Source organism: Halichoerus grypus, chromosome 12 (genome assembly GCF_964656455.1).
Source record: "Halichoerus grypus chromosome 12, mHalGry1.hap1.1, whole genome shotgun sequence".
Classification (NCBI taxonomy): Eukaryota; Metazoa; Chordata; class Mammalia; order Carnivora; family Phocidae; genus Halichoerus; species Halichoerus grypus.
The window spans coordinates 79,487,724-79,507,583 of NC_135723.1; the positions used below are offsets into that span (position 1 = coordinate 79,487,724).

Genomic DNA, 19,860 nt, shown 5'->3' on the forward strand with positions numbered 1-19,860 from the left:
CCCAGGATTGAAAAATATATGGTTTGGGTTTGTAGCAGCCACGAACACATACTATTTAGACCCCCCTTCAAGAGAATACCTGCTTTTGCTATGTAAGCAAAATAAGGCAGTCAGAGAAAGACAAATACCATATGATCTCACTCATATGTGGAATTTAAGAAACAAAACAAATGAATAAAGGGGAAAAAAAAAAGCGGGGGGGGGGGAAACCAAGAAACAGACTCTAGAGAACAAACTGATGGTTACCAGAGAGGAGGTGTGTGGGAGGAGAGGGTAACAGGTGATGGGGATTATACACTTATTGCTGGCTCATTTGGTGGAGGCTGCAACTCTTGATCTTGGGGTTGTGAGTTTGAGTCCCACCTTGGGTGTAGAGCTTACTCAAAAAAAAAAAAAAAAGAAAGAAAGAAAGAAAAAGGAGTACACTTATGATGAAAAAAATAAAACAACATGATAAAAAAAAAAAGAATAACTTCCCTCAGGAAGATACTCCCCCAAAAGAAGATACACAGAGGGTAACATGTTATTTCCTTCCCATGTGTGTGTGTGTGTGTGTGTGTGTGTGTGTGTGTGTGTGTATATACATAAATGTGGTTAATATTTTGATATATATATATTTCCCATATATATATAAATGTGTTAACTATTTTGATATATGTGAAAATACCTATCACTGAATTGGTTTTTACCTTTCCAGCTAAATTCCCCTGTCAGATGACTCAAATTTCTTAGTTTTAAAAATAATGATTATTGTTTTTTTTAAAGATGTATTTTAGGGGCACCTGGGTGGCTCAGTTGGTTGAGCAGCTGATTCTTGATTTCGGCTCAGGTCATGATCTCAGGGTCCTGGGATCAAGCCCCACGAGGGGCTCTGTGCTCAGCCAGGAGTCTGCTTGAGATTCTCTCTCTCCCTCTGCCCCCCTCCCCGCTCATGCTCTCTCTCTCTCTAATAGTTGTTTCTGGTCTTCTTCTGTTATAACCACTGCCTTTGATGATATCTAGTTTTAAAGTTTTATCAAACTCTTTCTTCTTCCTCTCAACTTTCAATTTGAAATCATCCTGATCAGGCCAAGGACATGCCAGTGATATTCTTTATAAGAATCCACTCTGTCCCTTACTGGGAATACACTATTCAGACACTGCACAGCTTCATCTGTTCAAAAAGAAGATTTTTACATTTAAAAGCTAAATTGTCTTCAGCAAAAGGGTTGTAAATTTAAGGGCTAAATTATGTTATGAAAGTCCAGGAAATCTATGATTGATGAGTTTATCCTTTAAGAGTAGTTCTCCCAACCAAAAGAACTTTAAAATTTGACAAAATCCATATATCCAAAGGCAGTATATGAATGAAGAGAAAAACTGCTTGCTTGTGGAAATAATAACTGAGAATATTTATCTCATGGGATTATATAGATGTTTCCAGAAAGCAAATAAAAATTGAATGATATAAGTAAGCCTATTTTACTTCCAGTTTTACATTAGAAACCTTTGGGACCAGTAATAAATTTAGGCCACTAGGACATTACTTAAGCTATCCTGCCAACCTCAAATAGCAATTTATTGCTCTCCTAGATTAATACTTAAGTCCTGGGTGAATCTGGAGATATTTACATATATGTACTCAAATTCACTTATATTCATATATATTCAGACTTTACATTTTGCTTAAATTATTAGTATGATTTTTTAAAAGGGAATGATTCAGTGAAGCTAATTAGAAACGAAAATAATGGGCTTTAATTCCAATAAAATTCTCCATTAGATGAACAACCTCCCTCTAAATCTATAGTAAGGAATGGAACATGACATCAGAGAAATACCATGTCCTAACTACCAATAAGGAATAGAAACACACAGGAATCAGGAGTAGATGGACAAAACTTATTTTCTATCTGAATTAACAGTTTCCAGACCTATACAGAAAAGACATTGAAGAAAACAAGAGAAATTCTGCCCACTTTCATAAAACATATGTTCCATAGGGATGATGATAATAAAAACAAAAACAAAACTGGAATACTGAATTAGTTTTCTAGGACTGCCATAACAAGGTACCATAGACTGGGTGGCTTAAACAACAGAAATTTATTGATGTCCTCACAGTTCTGGAAAATAGGAGTTCAAGGTCAAGGTAATGGCAGGGTTAAGCCCAGGGCCTCTCTCCTGGGCTTCTAAAGCGCTACCATCCTCCAAAGTCTTTACATGATCTTCTGTGTGTGTGTGTGTGTGTGTGTGTGTGTCCCCTAATCTCCTCTCCTTATAAGGACATCAGTCATACTGGTTAGAGCTTGTCCATATGACCTTATTTTTTTCTGAATTACTTTTTCAAAGGTCCTGTCCTCAAAGTCAGTCATATTTTGAGGTACTGGGGGTTAGGACTTCAACATATGAATTTTGGAGGAACACAATTCAGTCCATAACAGATGTCAATAGCCACCAATATTTTTAAAGAAAAAGATATTAAGGAACCAGTTCATTTGAAAGAATATATCTATTTTATCTCCTTAATTTATCTTCCTGGACAAATCATCCAGTTTCCAGGGTCTGAAGTTCAACTATAAAATGAAATGATAGACTAGTCCTAAAGTCTATACACATTCTAAAAAAAATTTTTTTAAGATTTTATTTATTTATTTGACAGAGAGAGACACAGGGAGAGAAGGAACACAAGCAGAGGGAGTGGGAGAGAGAGAAGCAGGCTTCCCGCTGAGCAGGGAGCCGGATGCGGGGCTCAATCCCAGAACCCTGGGACCATGACCCGAGCTGAAGACAGACGCTTAACGACAGAGCCACCCAGGTACCCCACATTCTAAAATTTCTGAGATTTAAACTTGCGATTTCCAAATAAGAAATAGCAGAACATACAAGATTTTGTCCATCAATAGCAGTTTATATGCATCTGCTTTTTAAAATTCTCATTCACAGACTGAAAGCCTGAATGGAGAGAACCAAGAAAGATTCAGACTGAATGCCCAGAGCCCGATTATGTCAATGGCCTCCAGAAGCTAGAAGTCAAAGTACCTTGAGATCAAGAAGTAATAATTAGAGAAGAGTCAGAAAATGCCATCAGCACAAGTTAAAACAAGGCAAGGGGTTAGCAGATTCAATTCAACAAATATTTACTAGATATAATGAGCAAGGATCTTATCAGGCGCCCTTGGTACAAATGTAGACAGTTAAGAAAGTGGTGTTTACAGAGAATCATGGACAAGGAAAAGAGGCTCTGAGCCTAATTCGTGCTGTCAAGAGAAATTTCCTAAAGATAATGACTCTTATGCTGAATCTGAAGTAAGAGTGACAATTCAGATCAATGAAGGAGTCACCTTCAACATACTGCTATAAGAAAAAGAAAAAAAAAAACAAAAATAAAATAGTGTTGCCTGGAAATGGCCTTGACTTTGATCCATTATGTTATCTTACATAGTTAAATTCATTTTCATACATAATTAAATTCGTTTTCTTAAAATGATATAATTTGGGCGCCTGGGTGGCTCAGTTGGTTAAGCGACTGCCTTCGGCTCAGGTCATGATCCTGGAGTCCCTGGATCGAGTCCCGTATCGGGCTCCCTGCTTGGCAGGGAGTCTGCTTCTCCCTCTGACCCTCCCCCCTCTCATGTGCTCTCTCTCATTCTCTCTCTCAAATAAATAAATAAAATCTTAAAAAAATAAAAAATAAAAAATAAAAATAAAAAATAAAATGATATAATTTGCTTTTATTACTGAGGGACATAATACCCAAAGGAAAAATAAAACTTCTATTAGGAGTTGTAATTCAAACTAGGCAATTGTCACTAGGAGCCACAAGAGGGCAGCAGTTTCAAAGACAACAACAAAACAACTTACAAATTATCTGAGAGTTTTAATTTATAATTTTAGGGCAGGAAGAAAACTAAGAAATGCTTTTTTTATGTAAGAAATTTCATTTTCTCCCACACAAATCATGTGTAGACATACAAAGTATGTGTGTTCCATTTTAATATAGAAAATCTGTATAAAATTATTTACCATGTAACAGTAACTTATATATGCATAAATCTTTGCACTTCTAAAGTATTTTTTTTTAAGATTTTATTTATTTATTTGATGGAGAGAGACAAAGTGAGAAAGGGAACACAAGCAGGGGGAGTGGGAGAGGGAGAAGCAGGCTTCCCACTGAGCAGGGAGTCCGATGCAGGGGCTCGATCCCAGGACCCCAGGATCATGACCTGAGCCGAAGGCAGACGCTTAACAACTGAGCCACCCAGGCGCCCCAAAAGTACTTTCATAAATGCAATATTTATTTTCACTTTATAAAGCCTGTGCAGTAAATATGCCAGAGATCATTAAATCCTTTTATAGATGAAGAACCTGAGGCTTAGGAGAAGTGAGTGACTTGTCCAAGTTAACAGCCATTAATAAGTAGAAAAAGAAGAACCTCATTCAGTATATTTTCTGTTGTTTTGCACAACTGCCTGTCAACCGAACAAAATAACAATAATATCCTTTTATCTGTTCATATGTGAATTTGGAAAATTATTTGGATAGAGTTCTACTATAACAGAACTTTAGTTTTATGCTTGTTAATAAGACCTTTCACAGACACTTTGCCAACAGTGCTGTCTTTTAACTCTTATCACTTAGAAACAAACTTTGTTTTCATCTGAGAGAAAATGAAAATAGAAGTGAAGTTTAAAGTAAAACAAAGTATTTGCAGAGGTCAACGATTAGGAGAAAGAGAAGGCAGATGTAAAGCCGAGGGAGAAGGCTATTACCTCAAACACTGCCACATTCCTAAAGCCACTCAATTTTGCATGTTACCAAAGAGAAAAATTTATTAATGTTGCTTGTTAGACCTAGTGTTTAATTGTTTCATCTTCTGGTAAATAACGTGTTACCATATAGCTATTTAAACAGACCCAATATCTGACACCTATAATTGTATTCAATTATATGTTCTGTTACTCAAGCTAGAGATGGCTCCATTACATCATCTTTGGGTTTCCCCTTCATCGACCCACTCATTCATTCTATCAATATTAGTTGGGCATTTGAACTAAGCACAGAAAAAGGGATCATCAAAAAAAAACAAAAAAAAACCAACAACAAACTAAGTTATTCTCTCATGGAGCTTATAATCCAGTGGTGAAAATTAATGTTAAACAAATTGTTTAACAAAATGTTAAACAAATAAATTACAAACTGTGGTGGTGACATAAATGAGAAGTTTGGGGTACTCTGGGAACCGTGATGACAACAGGATATCCAAGTTCTACTGTCAGTCACAGAAGCCTCTGAGTAGGCGACAAAATTTCAGCTGAGATTGGAAGGAGGCAATGGGAAAAGGCTTCAAGAACAGTATATCTTCTGCCCTGAGGAGGCACTGCTTGGCCAGGCAAGTCACTGAAGCTTTTAATTGTGTCAATGACTAGCACACCTCTTGTGGAAGAAATAAGGCATAAAAGCCACTTGTGTAGAGAATATACATTTATACTGATCATTAATGGGTGGGAATTAAAAGGTATTGCCCATCCCGCCTCTAAAGAGCATGTTGCTCCTAAAGAGGATGTTGAAATGAGGGATTCCAAATGGCTCAACTCTGAGTTTACAAACTCCCAAGACCATCAGAGAACCAGACTGGACAATACTTTCTCTTTTTACTTCACAGGGATGATCAAATGAGATAATATACTAAAACCACATAATTTACAGAGCAGTATGCACACTTTACTTACCCATTGTTAATATAAAAGCATTCCCAATTTCATTCCTGCCTTAATTCCTGTCCCAAATGTAAAACATTATTTATCTCTTTAAATTCTCCAGTCCAAGATTCCCAAGACATCATCCTGAAATAATAAGGTCTTATTTCTGTCTTTAGTAAACCTGTTTTTCCTACTAGTGAAAAATTATAAAATTAGTATTTTATGCAAAGGCTATTTCAAACTTACGTTCCAGTGCATTATAAAGAAGTTCAAAATCTTCTTTTGTTTGAGGATTATGCCTCCGGTAATAGTCCAATTTGATCCATTCTTCTTTTTCTCGTACCTTCCTTAGTTCTTCCTCTGCTTCCCACTTCAATCTTAACATTTTCTGTCTTTTTAAATTCTCTACCACAACCTTAGCATGCCATTGTCTATAGTAAGTCTGCAGCACTATTACCTATAGTTAAATTAAAAGGAAATAAAAAGTGTTTATTATCAACTATATCAGATAATAACAAAAGGCAACAGTGATTATTTCTATTCCAATGTAGTAATTACTAAAAAGTACCGAGAGTCTAGATTTAGCTCTATGCCAGATATCTCGCACACATTAGAACATACAAGCTGTGGATAATGCACATCAGCAATTTGGCTTTGAAATTTAGCAAATACACCTTCCTAGGAGGCAGTTAGTACAATGCTTAAGAGCATAGGCTCTGGAGTAAAATTTAGTCTAAATCTTCCCTCCACTACTCACTAGTTTTTTTGATTTTGGTTTATTTTGCATATAAAGTCCTTAGCTTAACCCTGATATATCACAAGTCCTCAATAAATACTACTATTGTTATAAATATTGTCTCTAGTTTATCTTAACTATCATTAGCTTAGGCTCATATTTAAAACAAAATTTCGTTAACTAAACACAAGGCAGGTAGGTTATGTGTAGAACCCACCAAAGGCAGGTTAGATAAAGGAGAGACTTAAGCAAACAAGTATTTATTAAATTTTGAGAAATATAAATATGTCTGAGGTTATAGTATAATACTAGATCCTCAAGAAACTTGCAATGCAGCTGAGAGAGTTTATATTTGTATTTACTAAAATCATAAATAAAAATAAAATGTGGAGAGGTTAGATCAAAATTGAGGACAGAGAATATGCTGACTCATCCCTTTACCATATCCTAATCCTTGGTAATTACAGAAAATCATATAAGCAGAAATCAATAAGGACATTGAATCATACTAAAGGAGTCCTCCAAAGGAACAGAACTATGAAGAATCCCTTCAAGAAAGGAGACAGAATAAATTGAAGAAAGAATCTATGCCTAATCATGCACGGGAAAGGTGGAAAGGCAAGCTAGAAAATACAGAAGATTCTATAAGACAGCTTCAAGCCCTAAATCAGTGGATCCTATGAGCAGAAGGGGTGTTAGGGCAACTGACAAGGTGACTGCTTGAGAAATGCAAAAGGAACAGGCTTCTCTAGAACAATTTAGGTAAACAGCAACAAAAATATTTGCCTCTAGGCAAGAACAGTTAGTGTCCCCGAGGCTGGTGACACCCAGGATGAATAGAAGCTCCCTCTTCAGAAAACTCTCTCTCTTCCAGAATCAAGGCTTGGCCATCCCCTAAATCCACTGTGATAAGGCTGTAGTAAACAAATATGCGTAGCACACTGGACATCAGGGACCTCAAATACCCTACCTACACACACTCAAGAATAACCAAACATTTGGGAAGAGCCCACAAAATATAACGCTCCTCACTCAACAAAGAAAAGTTTACTATTGTGTGAAACAGAATTACTAGAACAGTGGTTCTCAAAGAGTGATGGTCAGACCAGCAGTTTCATCTGGAAAACTATTAGAAATGCAAATTCTCAGGCCCCACCCCAGAGCTACTGAATCAGAAATCCTGGGTAGGGCACAGATTCTGTATTTTACAAGTTCTCCTGGTGTTTCTGATGCATGCTAAAGTTTTAGAATGACTGGTAGAAAGCTCTATGATATTCAACAAATGGCTTCCTACTTTTATGCCCTAGGTGGCTGGTTCATTTCTCATCATCTTCCAACCAGTAGAAAGGGAGAAAAAGACAAAAGAATTGCAACCCAGTCACTTTACGAGCAATATCCAAAAGTGGCACACATCGTTTACCCTCAAATTTCATTTTCCAAGCCTTAGTTACTTGGCCTCGCCAATATACAAAAGAGGTTATGAAATGTAGTCTGCAGTGAGGCAGCCATGTGCCCAGCTAAAGCTTTACCACAATGGGAAGAATGGCTATTGGCTGAGAACAAGTAGTTGACTGTAAGCTGATCTGCAGAATGTGCAGAGCCTAAGAGGGAATTAGTAAGCAAGAAACAGGTGAGAAAATCTTTTGGAATGTAGAGTAAAAGGTCGTAAAAATTAGAAAGAATGAAGGAAAGTTAAGAGACATGGAAGATAAATGAGACATTCCAAAATATGTCTGATATAAGTTCCAGACAGAATGAAGAAAGTTGATTAGAGAAATTACTCAAAACATAATAAAAGAACATGTCCCCAAACTAAAGAAAGACATGAGCACTCAGATAGAAAGGGTTCATGACCAAGTCTCAAGCATATCACAATAAGATTACTAAGCATAAAGTAAAAATCCTAAAAGCTTCCAGAAAGAGGAAACAAATGAGAAACTGATGTCAGACTTTTAATCAAATATTGCTTCAAAGTCATAAAAAAAATAATCTTGAAAATAAGTTTAAATCTAACTTTCTACACACACTCAAATTAAACTTTAAGAATGAGGTTGATTCAATAGGACTAAGATGATTTATCTCCCATGCATAATCTCTGAAAGAATTACTAGAGAATGTATTCCAGAAAGAAAAATAAGTTAAAAGGGAAAAATTAAAGAATTGAGCAAAAACTTCCAAGAGAGTTATCAAGCTAAACACATATTATTTGGGGCAGAAAAATCATATATATCAATGTAAATATATAAAACAACAATAAGCAGTAAAAATTATGTAGGAAATTATAACTATATAGTAAATTATATATATAATTGTAATTCCAGATCAAATCTCACTCGATAGGAGGAATGAGGGAGGAGGACAAGGAAATGAAAAACAGAAAAGCCTGTTAAAGATTTTCACTTCCTCAGTTTAAGTAAGTCAAGGTAACATTTCTCTATCTGCTTTACAACTTTAAAATAATTGACACATTTACTCTTCTCTCTTCTCATGTATTCTTTGTTCCTGTATGTTTATATTTTTTTATTCCTCTAAAATCATTTTACTGGAGTTTGGAAAGTGTGGTAGAGATTTCCATCTCCTCACTTAATATCCATTCTCCCTAACTTCCTTACTAAAAAAATTATTAAGGAGCAACAGGATGAAACTTTAAAAATGAATTTATCACACACTCGCAGGGATATCACCTGATACAGCTCAGGCCAATAAGATGTAACTGGAAGTCACTGGGTGGGGCTTTCAGGAAAAACTCTTGAAGGTGGCATACATGGTGCATGCTCCCTTGACTGCTCCCCTCTTCCTGCATAGAATGCAGACACTATGCTGAAGGTTGACTAACCATTTCATTATCATACAGTAACAAGCTCGTGATAAGTTTAATGGAATGGAAAAGTAAGAGGAGTTAGGTTCCTAATGACATCACAGAGCCACCAACCAAGCCCCCTGTACAGTAAGAAAGTAAAAATTAGTTTGGCCTGAAAACATAAAAACCTATCAGGCTGGAATAACAGGCACTAATAAAGTAAGCTATGAAGTTAACAGGAAACAGTATTTCTTCCAAGGACATTCTGCAGCTATAAAATGTCCTAACAATTCCCTCCTTGGAGTAACTACTATTTTCTTACTCACTGAGAAACTTAGTTCTCTAAAATCATCATCCATCAGAAACTCTGCTATTTGAAATTAGATAACTAAGAATGAAATATCCCACTCTTGCCAGGAGGACCTATGTCACTTTGACAGAGAAAAGCAGCCTTGATTTACAACCATTATACTGAACTTCAAAGAAGAAACATTCTTCATCTCTCTTAACTTTGTTACCAAAGGGACAAAGCTGAAGATACCATGCTCCCTGATTTCAAACTACATTACAAGTCTACAGTAATCAAAACAGTATGGTATTGGCATAAAAACAAACATACAGACCAATGGACGAATAGAGAACCCAGAAATAAACCCATGCATATATGGTCAATTAATTTACAGCAGAGGAGGCAAGAATATACAATGGAGGAAAGGACGGTCTCTTCAATAAATGGTGCTGGGAAAACTGGACGATCACATGCAAAAAAATGAAGCTAGACCATTATCTCACACCATACACAAAAATTAACTCAAAATGGATTAAAGACTTGAATGTAAGACATGAAACCATAAAACTCCTAAAGGAAACATGGGTGGTAAGCTACATGACATCAGTCTTGGCAATGATTTTTTTTTTTTAAGATTTTATTTATTTGACAGAGAGAGAGATAGCGAGAGCAGGAACACAAGCAGGGGGAGTGGGAGAGGGAGAAGCAGGCCTCCTGTGGAGCAGGGAGCCCGATGCAGGGCTCGATCCCAGGACCCTGGGATCATGACCTGAGCCAAAGGCAGACGCTTAACGACTGAGCCACCCAGGAGCCCCTTGGCAATGATTTTTTAATCTGACTCCGAAAGCAAAGGTAACAAAAACAAAAATAAACAAGTGGGACTACATCAGACTAAAAAGCTTCTGCACAGCAAAGGAAATTATCAACAAAATGAAAAGACAACCTACTGAAGGAGAGAAAATATTTGCAAACCATCTATCTGAGGAGCAGTTATTATCCAAAATATATAAAGAACTCCTAAAACTCAAAAGCAAAATAACAACCAATGCAATTAAAAAATGGGCAGAGGATCTGAATAGACATTTTCCCAAAGACATACAGATGGCCAGCAGACACATGAAAAGATGCTGAACATCACTCATCACCTGGAAAATGCAAGTCAAAACCACAATGAGATATCACCTCACACCTGTTAGAATGGCTATTACCAAAAAGATAAGAAGTAACAAGTGTTGGCAAAGAAGTGGAGAAAAGGGAACCTTTGTACCCTGTTGGTGAGAATATAAATTGGTACAGTCACTATGGAAAACAGTATAGAGGTTTCTCAGAAAATTAAAAATAAAACTACCATTTGACCCAGCAATTCCACTTCTGGGTATTTATCCAAAGAACAAGAAACACTAATTCAAAAAGATACATGAACCCTATGTTCATTGCAACATTATTTATAACAGCCAAGATATGGAAATAACCTATCTATTGCTGATGAATGGATAAAAAAGATGCGAGATATATATACACAATGGAATACTACTCAGCCATAATAAAGAATGAAATCTTGCCATTTATAACAACATGGGTGGACCTTAAAGGGAATTATACTAAGCGAAATAAGTCAAATACCGTATGATTTCACTTAACATGTGGGAAAAACAAATGAACAAAACAAAACAAAAATCACAGATGCCACGGACAGAATGGTGGTTGCCAGAGGGGAGGAAGATTAGGGCACAGGTGAAATGAGTGAAGGTGTCAAGAGGTAAAAACTTCCAGTTATAAAATAAGTAAGTCATAGGTATGTAATATACAGCATGGTGACTACAGTCAATAATATTTTGAAGCATACTTGAAAGTTGTCAAGGGAGTAAATCCTAAAAGTTAACCTCATATGGTGACAGATGGTAATTGGATTTACTGTGATGATCATTTCACATGTATTACAAATATCAAGTTGTGTTATATACCTGAAAAAAATATATTATGTGTCAATTATACCTCAATAAAAATTTTAATTTTGAAAAAACAAATAACAAAATATATGGTGTACTGGACAATTTTGAGTTGGTCAGTAAGACGGTAATTCAAAGAATTTGATTTAGACTAATTTAGAAAATTAGTCAATCTTTGGCCCTAATAATTAGGTGCATTCTTCTGAGTCTCAAAAAGAAGGACTAAGAGAGCAAAGAACATCTTCTGATTTAACAGCCTTCAGCACTAGATGGACATTGAGTGGGGAGGAACCTGTTTATAATTCTCAGAGTGGGACTCAAAATGTGGCCTGTGATTCTAGTGCTGGCCCACGGACTGCTTCCTACCTTGTCACCAGGCTACAACTGTCTTCAGGAACGTGCACCACGATGTAAATCAAACACACTATTGAATTTAGTTGACTTTTTTCTCATAGCAAGATTTTTTCAATGAAAGAAGCACCGAATTGACATATTCTGGCACAAATTCTTTAACTTTTCACATACTTGTACTTGTGTTGCGCTAGCCTGACAGGCTTAAGTCTTTGTCATCATCAAGGACTCCTTCTGTTCAAATGGTACCCTGAGCGGGAGACCCAGCAAAGCTGAGTGATAATCCAAGAGGACCCTTAACACTGAGTCTAATCGGCCAGAAATATCCAGCAAGGAAGAAGGAGGATTGCTAGTCAGTACTATTTTCTTCACTATTAAGTAGACTTCTTTTCCACTTTCAAATGCCTAGTGTTAAAAGTATGCAATTTAGTTGAGCAATTTGGGGTAGGAAGAAACTAATAGGTATTCTTTAAACTTAACCCAATCCAGAAGCTATTCAGTAAAGAATTCAAGACACATAATTTGACACACAGTATGCTCACAATTGTGTTTTATACATGTGGAAAATTACTGAAAGGAAATATTCTAGCCAATACAATAATATGAGAGAGTACTATTTTTTTTTTAATTTCTATTTCAACTTCACCCGTAATAAAAGCCAGGCAAATTGTCCTGGTTGATCTCCCTCCTTCAAGTTAATGAGTCCTATTGCATGGGTTGTAATTTCTTTGCTTCCTCATGGAGGTAGGTTCCTCAGGACACATTCAGGTCAAATATAGGGCTGTTGACAGAGTGATCTTGCAGGTGGTGAGAGTATGGTAGTTGTTATATGAGAGATCTGGTAACAAATGAGCTGGAGCATGGAAGGAAGCCTGTGTGTTCTTAGGCCTCCTTGCTCTCCAAACTACATTGCTGTGGAGCAACCAATCCAGCCTACCTTCCCCAGACCCTAAAAGCCTGTACCAGCTACAGTGTCTGGCCGACTTTCCAAAGATGATACAAGAAATGGACAGGGCATACCTTCTCAAATTAAGAGCAACCACCTTACCTACGGGTTGCCTGCAGCCTCAATTCTATACAAGTTCAGACATCTGCCAAGCTCCTTTAGGAAAATACACAAGAAGACAACAGTGACTGGACCATACATATAAATGATTACAGATTACAATTTTAGGAACACGTGTGTGTGCATGCATGCACATTTCTGATAAAGATCCAAGAGATTCATATTTTAAAATATATTTTATGTATATTAAAATATCTCTTATTTCAATTGTGAAAATTCTGTCATGTCAAAATAAGTCACTGAAAATTCGATTTGGACCTGGGAGCAGGACTACCAGATTGAAAAAGTAAAAGTCTCAGCAAATACTCCGTCCAAAAAGGAATGATAAAACTGGACAAAATTGTTTTTAAAAAATAATAACCATCTCAGGATCCTGGAAATTGACCAAAGGCATACATCAAATAAATGTTTATTGAAGAAAAATTACTAAACCTCAAGTAGGAACACTGATAGTCTGTGGCAGTTCAACTTAGGGCTGCTCTCATATCCCCTTTCTCCTCACCCTGGTTTCATCTGTGTCCACTTTCAGGGGGCTGAATTGATTTAAAATGAAGCAAGGAAAAACTCCATACCCCCTAAGCAATGTCGCAAACAACAGTAATCTCAGTGCAAAAAAAAAAAAACCCACAAAAAACTAAAACCAGCCAGCAACTCAGCTGAGATTGTATTCTGGAGCAAGCAATAGATAGGCAGACTAGCCAGAAATTAATCAGGGAGATCAGGAAAAGGAGATAGCCATAGTGAACCATGATAACCTCCCAAATATCCCTTGTAGCCTGAAGGCTGAACACATGTACAAGGATAAACACATACTCAGGAGAGAGTGGAAAAGGCCCTCCCTATTTCCATATCCCAGGCTGTGAGGTCTTGTGCAGAAGAAATGCAAGAAGAAAACCCAGCAGAAAGTAAAAGCCAGGATAAACAGAAACTGAACTCGTCTGAACTTTGAATGCATCCTTCAATCCACACATGGGTCCATTAGTGAAAGTGGAAGCTTTACTAGATCAAGGAATTTGAGTACAACCTCTGATCAATCATTACCTAACCATTAGGCTATGCTAAACCAGGCGCAACCCTCAGGAAGCCAGACTTAAAATAGAAACACAGCAACAACCAAAAAAAAGAAAAAAAAAATTGAGCAGAGACATCAATGGCTACCTACTGTGATAGAGACTGACTCTAAAGCAGGTTTCAGCAATGGCACTGTTGATAGTCTGGAACAGATAATTATCTGTTGCAGTGGGGTTGGGGTTCCTATGCTTATAGGATGTTTAGCAGCATCCTTGTTCTCTACCCATTAAAGTACGGTAGCATCTCCCCGATGTCATCATAATCAAAAATGTTTCCAATAATGTAAAACGTTGCTAATAAGCACATGAAAAGATATTCAATATCATTAGCCATCAGGGTATGCAAAATCAAAACCACAATGAGATATCCCTTCACACTTACTAGGATAGCTATAATGAAAAATACAGACAGTAACAAGTGTCGATGTGGATGTGAAGATACTGGAATCCTCATACACTGCTGGTGGAACATAAAATGGTGCAGCTGCTTTGGAAAACAATCTGGCAGTTCCTCAGAAAGGTTAAACATATACTTACCTTACCATCAAGCAATAACACTCCTGGACATATATCCAAGAGAAATGAAAACATATTCCACATAAAAATTTGTACACAAATGTTTATGGCAGCTTTATTCCTAACAGCCAATAAGTGGAAACAGCTCAAATGTCCATCAACCGATAAATAGACAAAATTCAGTATATACATTGGCATGGATACAATAGATAAATCCGATTGAGTATATACAATGGAATATTATTCTGCAATATAAAAGAACGAAGTATGGGTACATGTCACAACATGGATGAGCCTTGAAAACCGTATGTTATGTTTTAAAAAAGCCAATCACAAAAGACTACATATTGTATGATTCCATGTGTATGAAATATCCAGAATAGGTAAACCAATAGAGGCAGAAAGTAGATTAGTGGTTTCCTAAGGCAGAAAACATTGGAGGGCAATAGGGACTGATTGCTATTGGGTCCAGGACTTTTTTCTGGGATGATGAGACTATTCTAAAATGTTGTATAACTCTGTTTATATAGTAAAAATCATTGAATTGTATACTTTTTTTAAAAGCATATATTATATTGAAAATAAGGGTTTGAATGGGAAAAAAAAAAAAAAAGAATTAAGATGTTCATTAGAAAATACCTATTTAGGGCACCTGGGTGGCTCAGTCATTAAGCTTCTGCATTTGGCTCAGGTCATGATCCCGGGGTCCTGGGATCGAATCCCGCATTGGGTTCCCTGCTCAGGGGGAAGCCTATTTCTCCCTCTCCCACTCCCCCTGCTTGTGTTCCCTCTCTTGCTATATCTCTCTCTGTCAAATAAATAAATAAAATCTTAAAAAAAAAAAAAAAGAAAAGAAAATACCTATTTAACATAAAAGACAGTAAAGGAAGAAGAGAGGACAAGTGAGACATCTGACATACAGAAAACAAATAGCAAATGGCTGATCTAATCCAACCTTATCAATAATTACATTAAATATAAATGTATTAAACACTCCAATCACAAGGTAGAGATTATCTGACTGGATAAAAAGATCCAATTATATGCTGTCTATGAGAGAGATATTCTAGATTAAGACTCAAATAGGTTGAAAGTAAAAGGTCAGAAAAAGATAGGCCATGCAAACAATAACATTAAAGGGATGAAGTGGCTATATTAACATCAGAGAAAACAGACTTTAGTGTCCTTTTGGTTTCAATTACTCTGGAAAGCTCCCTAGGTGATTCTACTGTCCCAAGGATTAAGGCCAAGGTATAGAGAAGACAAAGCTAATAATGGCCAAAGGTAACACACAAACCCTTAGGAATCCCTAAGGGAAAGGGAAGGATTAGGAGCATTTAGGATTATGGTTCCTTTTACTGGGGGGAGACTGGAGATAAAAACTGCTTTTAATACCAATGAAACATAACTTACACTGATAAAGATTCTCTCCTTGACCAAACTCTAATCAGGCTCCTCTGAGCAGTTTTTCAATTAGGCCTCAACTGTTGGGCTTCTGTGATCATCTCTGCATTGTTCAATTTTAGCAAAAGCCTGTTAAGTCAGTTTAACCAGAATCCCATCCTCAATATTTAATGAGGCTCCTTAACTTACAATATATCCCCCCAGATGATGCCTAATCACTTTGGCCTGCCTTCAATAAAATATCCTGTTAGAATGGTTTAGCCAGAATCTTCCCTTACCCCTGATGTTTTCTTAGTAATTTTCCATACATTGACCCCTACCCTACTCCTTGGCTATAAATTTCCACTTTTCCTTGTACGTAGAGTTGAGCCCAGTCTGTCTTCCCTACCACAAAACTCCACTGTAGTAGCCCCTCTTAAATAAAGTCTGCCTTACCATCTTTAATATGTGTTATGAATAATTTTTTCTTTAACAACACCCATGCGGGTTGTTTCGTAAGCTAGTGTGGCTTAAGGAAACACACATAGACACACACAGAACAACTGGCTCATTTATTTCATTTTTAGTATTCACTCATAATAAAGGTTATCTTACCGCCTGTAATCTTTGAGCATGGTATTCTGCTGCCGAAAAATATTTTCCTGGTGTTACCAGTTTATCAGTCATATTTGATACATACACACCAATTTTAGTCATCTGTGTGGATGTTGTATTTGTAGTCTGTTGGAGCTTTTTTCTCTGAAAAACTGTCTAAAATAAAAACATAAAAATTTAAATATCCACTACCTACACATCTAAGTGAGTAAAGAGCACATTTTTCTGTGTTCAGTTAATTTTCTATTATTATTTGAACTACGATATAATTCCTTGGAAGATTTTAACTTAATTTTTTAAGTTTTTATTTAAATTCCAGTTAGTTAACATACAGTGTAATATTAGCTTCAGATGTACAATATAGCGATTGAACACTTCATACATCACAACAAGTGTACTCCTTAATCCCCATTACCTATTTATCTATCCCCTCACCCCGTCCCCTCTGGTAAACATCAGTTTGTCCTCCATAGTTAAGAGTCTGTTTTTTGGTTTGGTTCTCTCTCTCTTTTCCCCTTTGCTTGTTTGTTTTGTTTCTTAAATTCCACATATGAATGAAATCACATGGTATTTCTTTCTCTGATTTATTTCGCTTAGCATAATACTCTTTAGCTCCATCCACATCATGGCAAATGGGGAAATTTTTAATTTTAGAGAGGTACACAGAACATTTGTTGATTCTGCAGTTTCAAAACCTACAAATAAAAATAAAAATATTACCTGGGTATCCCTACAAAATACATTGTCTTTTTCGGGAATCTTTTTAGGTACAGTTTGTGTTCCAGCATTGTGATATTCTATTCCTGTTATTTTATGTCTGAATCCACCAAGAAATGGTTTGTGAAAGTCAGATTTTATAATCTCAACAGCTACCTCCTGGTACTTAGTAATACCTAAGGAGGTAAAACCAAGATTGAATGAAAGTTCACCTACAAAGGGACTCTAAAATACTTTATCTAAAAGACATCACATAACTAACCAGTTTGTACTCTGACAGTTATGATTTGAGAGGCATCATTTAATCCGTGTATTCTTTTGATTGGAAATAGATCTGGATCTGTAGAAAAAATTTCCACTTGTACAATATCTTGTGGCTTAACTCCATGTTGCAGTAGAGTCTCATTATTTTTAAGAATCATTCCTAAAAATGACATGAAATTAGAAGTGTTATGACAAAGAAATAACTATACATACTCATTTTAAGGGGATGGAAAACGTCAAAGATGATTATATGAACACATATAGTTCAATTACTGAATAGAATATTGATGATGTCCACCCCTTGCTGAAATGTTAGTACAGAAAACACCACAACGGGAAAAGTTAAGTGCAAGAATTCAGCATGATAAGTAAAGCTACAATGCTCACAGGATTTCTCATCAGAAATACAAATACATAATAACCATGCAACTCTATAACTATTTAAAAATAAAAAACATACTCTATGAGCATACTCTAAACATTGACTCTCTAAAAAATCACAATGTGTTATATGTAAATACAGGCAATATCTGTATCAGGGAAAATTTGATTATTTTCATACCCATTCCTCTCTCCAGTGCAGAAAAGCATATACTCAGAGTTCCATCCTTCTCTTTCTGTTTCTACAACCAGGAACTCATGTAAATAAATTCATGAAAAAGTGGAGTTAAGCCTCAGGTTTGTGCTGGAAAAAGTGTACATCACTTTATTTCTACGTTATTTTATATCTTTTTTAATTCTCTCTCCTTTCATTGGTTTATTCTGTAAATTTACTCAAAGTTTACTTATCTATTTTAAGGAATACAAAACTATGTATAATGTTATTGGCTGCTGTTTTGATAGAATCTCTATCACTCTTCCAATGCATGGTCTTCCTAAATTACAATTAGTAATTTGGACATAGCAAAGATTTTGTTACACTCGTTCTTAGAAATATATCAGATACCACCAGTCTATTTTAGCTATGTTTAAGAAAGCACAAAGATCCATGAGTTTCAATTTCACACCCCAAATTCTTAACTTAAAAAATTAACATGAATATTATATGGACTATGTGATAGGTTGCCCCAGAATATATCCATGTCCTAATCCTCTGAACCTATTAATGTTAACTTATATAGCAAAGATGACTGCAAATTTTATTAAGTTAAAAATTTTGAGATGGAGCGGCGCCTGGGTGGTTCAGTTGGTTAAGTGACTGCCTTCAGCTCAGGTCATGATCCTGGAGTCTCGGGATCAAGTCCTGCATTGGGCTCTCTGCTCAGCAGGGAGTCTGCTTCTCCCTCTGACCCTCCCCCACTCATGCTCTCTCTCTCTATCTCATTCTCTCTCTCAAATAAATAAATAAAATCTTTAAAAAAAAAATTTGAGATGGAGAGATTATCCTGGATTATCTAGGTGGGTCCTAAATGTAATCACAAATGCCCTTAGAGAGGAAGGAAGGGAGATTTGATTACAGAGGAGAAGATGATAAAACAGAAGCAGAGAGAGATTTGAAGATGCTCTGCTGCTTGCTTTAAAGAAGGAGGAAGGGGCCATGAGCCAATGAATGCACGGTGTACAACTCTAGAAGCTGGAAAAGACAAGGGAGTAGATTCCCCCCAGAACCTCCAGAGGGAGAACAGCCCTGCCCACATGTTGGTTTCATCTCAGTGAAATTGATCTACGATTTCTGGCATCCAGGACTATAAGAGAAATCATGTGTTAAGTTATCAAGCTTGTGGTTAATCATTACAACAGCCATAGGAAACTAACATAGATTCCCAGAGCCCTCTTCATTCCTCTAGTTTGTATAGTAGGCTTAGTTCCACCAAATTTGAACTCCAATTCTAGTACTAGAAAAAAACACCTGTGTTAGAGAGCAGTTGACATAGAATCAAGCTCTTATTATCATGGCTGACGTAAGCCTGTTCCCTAGTGGTGATGACTGGCACCTACACATAAAGGCTGGTTATGAAGTACAAAGAACAGAGAGAGCCTCAGGCACCACTGGCTAGCTGCTCCAGCCTCAAAGTGCTCTCTCTCCTCCAATTTTGAACTTCATCTTATAGTTAATGCCAAGCAAGCAGTTTCAAATTCCCTTTTGGGAGTCATACCTATATTTAAGTTCAGATTCTACCACTCATTAACTGTGTGAATTTGTACAAGCTTCCCAAGCTTTAGTTTCCTTCCCTCAAAAAAAGTTAATACCTACCTCACTGTTGGTTGTTGTATGGACTGAATGATAATGTGATAATGCAGGCAAAACATCTTGTAGATGGACTGGCACAGAGTACATCTCAATAAATTAACCATCATGAATGTTATTACTAATAACTATTTAAATTTTAGTGCTGTTTCCCGACCCAAGCTTTAATAATCAGTTGTTTGAATACATGAGCATCTTAGTATTACAGCACATTCATTATAATAGTTTTCTAAAA

General features: G+C 36.4%; 1 protein-coding gene across 1 annotated transcript in view; it reads right to left on the bottom strand.

Moving 5' to 3' along the window:
- IQUB (IQ motif and ubiquitin domain containing) overlaps nt 1-19,860 on the bottom strand; it is a 56,212-nt gene that overhangs the window by 26,291 nt on the left and 10,061 nt on the right. The window contains exons 4-7 of the mRNA XM_036081881.2: nt 17,436-17,597; nt 17,177-17,349; nt 16,457-16,612; nt 5,928-6,138 (exon numbers count right to left, since the gene is read on the bottom strand). Coding sequence (XP_035937774.2) covers nt 5,928-6,138; nt 16,457-16,612; nt 17,177-17,349; nt 17,436-17,597 — 702 coding nt within the window. The remainder of the gene's footprint in view (nt 1-5,927; nt 6,139-16,456; nt 16,613-17,176; nt 17,350-17,435; nt 17,598-19,860) is intronic.